The 1,892-nt window shown below is 33.4% G+C and overlaps 1 protein-coding gene across 1 annotated transcript; it reads left to right on the top strand.

Moving 5' to 3' along the window:
* The first annotated feature begins 604 nt into the window (after window positions 1-604).
* Window positions 605-1,686, top strand: LOC130629814 (uncharacterized). The gene is made up of 6 exons (XM_057443176.1): window positions 605-765; window positions 1,011-1,071; window positions 1,139-1,154; window positions 1,231-1,475; window positions 1,529-1,552; window positions 1,609-1,686. The coding sequence occupies exons 1-6, from the start codon at window positions 605-607 to the stop codon at window positions 1,684-1,686; spliced, it is 585 nt and encodes a 194-aa protein (XP_057299159.1).
* Window positions 1,687-1,892: the final 206 nt, after the last annotated feature.

Below are 1,892 nucleotides of genomic sequence, written 5' to 3'. Positions count from 1 at the left end.
TAATTTTGTATCTAATAGTAATGAACAAAAACCATATTACCAACCATCATATAGAAAGCATGTGCAAGAGGAACGTGTTATGACACCAAGAAAAAAGAATACTGAGACATTCAAACCTTCTCACAAGCCAGCAGAGATGAGAATTTTGGCTGCCCATGCTGGTTGGAAAAAATACAGTAGGGAAATAACATCGCGAGATGTATTAGTTGTGAATGATTTGTTTTTGTGAGCCAAATGATTTGACAATTTATAACAAGTTATTGGGGGAAATACGACAATCTGGCATTGAGGAAACAGACTTATGGCAGTTGTGGCATGGGGACAGCCATGTAATTGCAGATGATAAGAAAAAGTGGAAGGAGTCTTGTCCCACATTTCACATGGTCCTAAATAAGATCAGCGATTATTTTGACATGGATTTTAAGGGTAAAGACTAGCTAAATACACAAGTTCACAGTTTCAGCTAACCATTGTTTAAATATATAATATAATCTAGTAAAGGAAGTAAAAATTAACTTGACATTGGTTCGGTACTCCGAGTTTCGTGTTATACACTCATCAGCCAAATTATACAAAATAACATCGCGAGATGTATTAGTTGTGAATGATTTGTTTTTGTGAGCCAAATGATTTGACAATTTATAACAAGTTATTGGGGGAAATACGACAATCTGGCATTGAGGAAACAGACTTATGGCAGTTGTGGCATGGGGACAGCCATGTAATTGCAGATGATAAGAAAAAGAAGAAAAATATAATCTTGAAGTGTGAAAAACAAATATGAAAAAATTGATTGCTTGGTAACAGTACTTAAGACACATATGAAGGATTTGTAAACTTTTTTCACAAAATTTCACAAAAAAATTATTTCACTTATTTCACTCTTCATGGTCAAAGCCTTCTTAATTCATAACAATTTTCCTTCCTTCAATTCTCAAAAGATGAATTTCAGCGTCCTAACAAATCCCTTTGTGTAAAGAAATGTACTAAAATAATCTTGCTTCACCTAGAGCCCAATATTTTTTCCTGCCACAAGAGATGCCTGAGCCGAAAGAGCTTGCTGCTGGAATTGTAAATGGCAGAAATCATCTATAAGAGCATTTTAACAAGATAAAAAGATTTATTTAAACAATTGTAGGCTGAAACTGAACCGTGTATAAGAATGGTTCAGAAAAATAATTTTTAGACAACTTTTGCAACCTTTAATAAATTCATTTTTTTTTTTTATAGCGACACGTTTAAATTGGTATCGTGATTCAAAAGAGTGGAAGCCTTTTCATCATGATGCTGCAGCTATTAAACCTGATAAAGCTAAAACACAAAATTTTACAGTTGCTGTCTCATTTGGAGCCGAGAGAGAAGCAGCATTTGAGCATGCAACTACAAAAACAGTTATTTCAATGCCACAACCAAATGGTACAATATATGTATTTTCCAAAGATGTAAATGTGATTTCGAGGCATGGGATTCTGCAGGTATGGAAGATGTTTCTGTATGTCAGTATTATGACATACTAATTCTCCTCTAGTTTTTTCTTGACGTAGGTGGACAGGTAAATGTTCTTAACTCATAAAATTTGTTTTAAAACTTTTTGCTCTTTGTCTTTAGGTACCACCAGAAAAATATCATTCAGAGGGTCGTATTTCAATTATTGCATGGGGATGGGTTGAGCAAAATCAAGTTTAGAAGTACAGGTTTTTAGAAGATTAGTGTTATATTTTTATTTGTATGTTATGCTGCATATGACACCATTACTCGCTTATGCTTAAAAAAATCCAAGTGCTTCAATAATTGTAGTCACCATTGCTAACAATTTAATTTTTTTACCCTCTAATAAGGTTTCATTCCCATTCCATGTCTTTGTTAGGTATATTTTTCTTATTTACAATCCG

The sequence above is a fragment of the Hydractinia symbiolongicarpus genome, chromosome 2, assembly GCF_029227915.1.
Source record: "Hydractinia symbiolongicarpus strain clone_291-10 chromosome 2, HSymV2.1, whole genome shotgun sequence".
NCBI lineage: Eukaryota > Metazoa > Cnidaria > Hydrozoa > Anthoathecata > Hydractiniidae > Hydractinia > Hydractinia symbiolongicarpus.
Note: the sequence above shows the minus strand (reverse complement) of the source record. Positions and strands in the feature narration are given on the sequence as shown.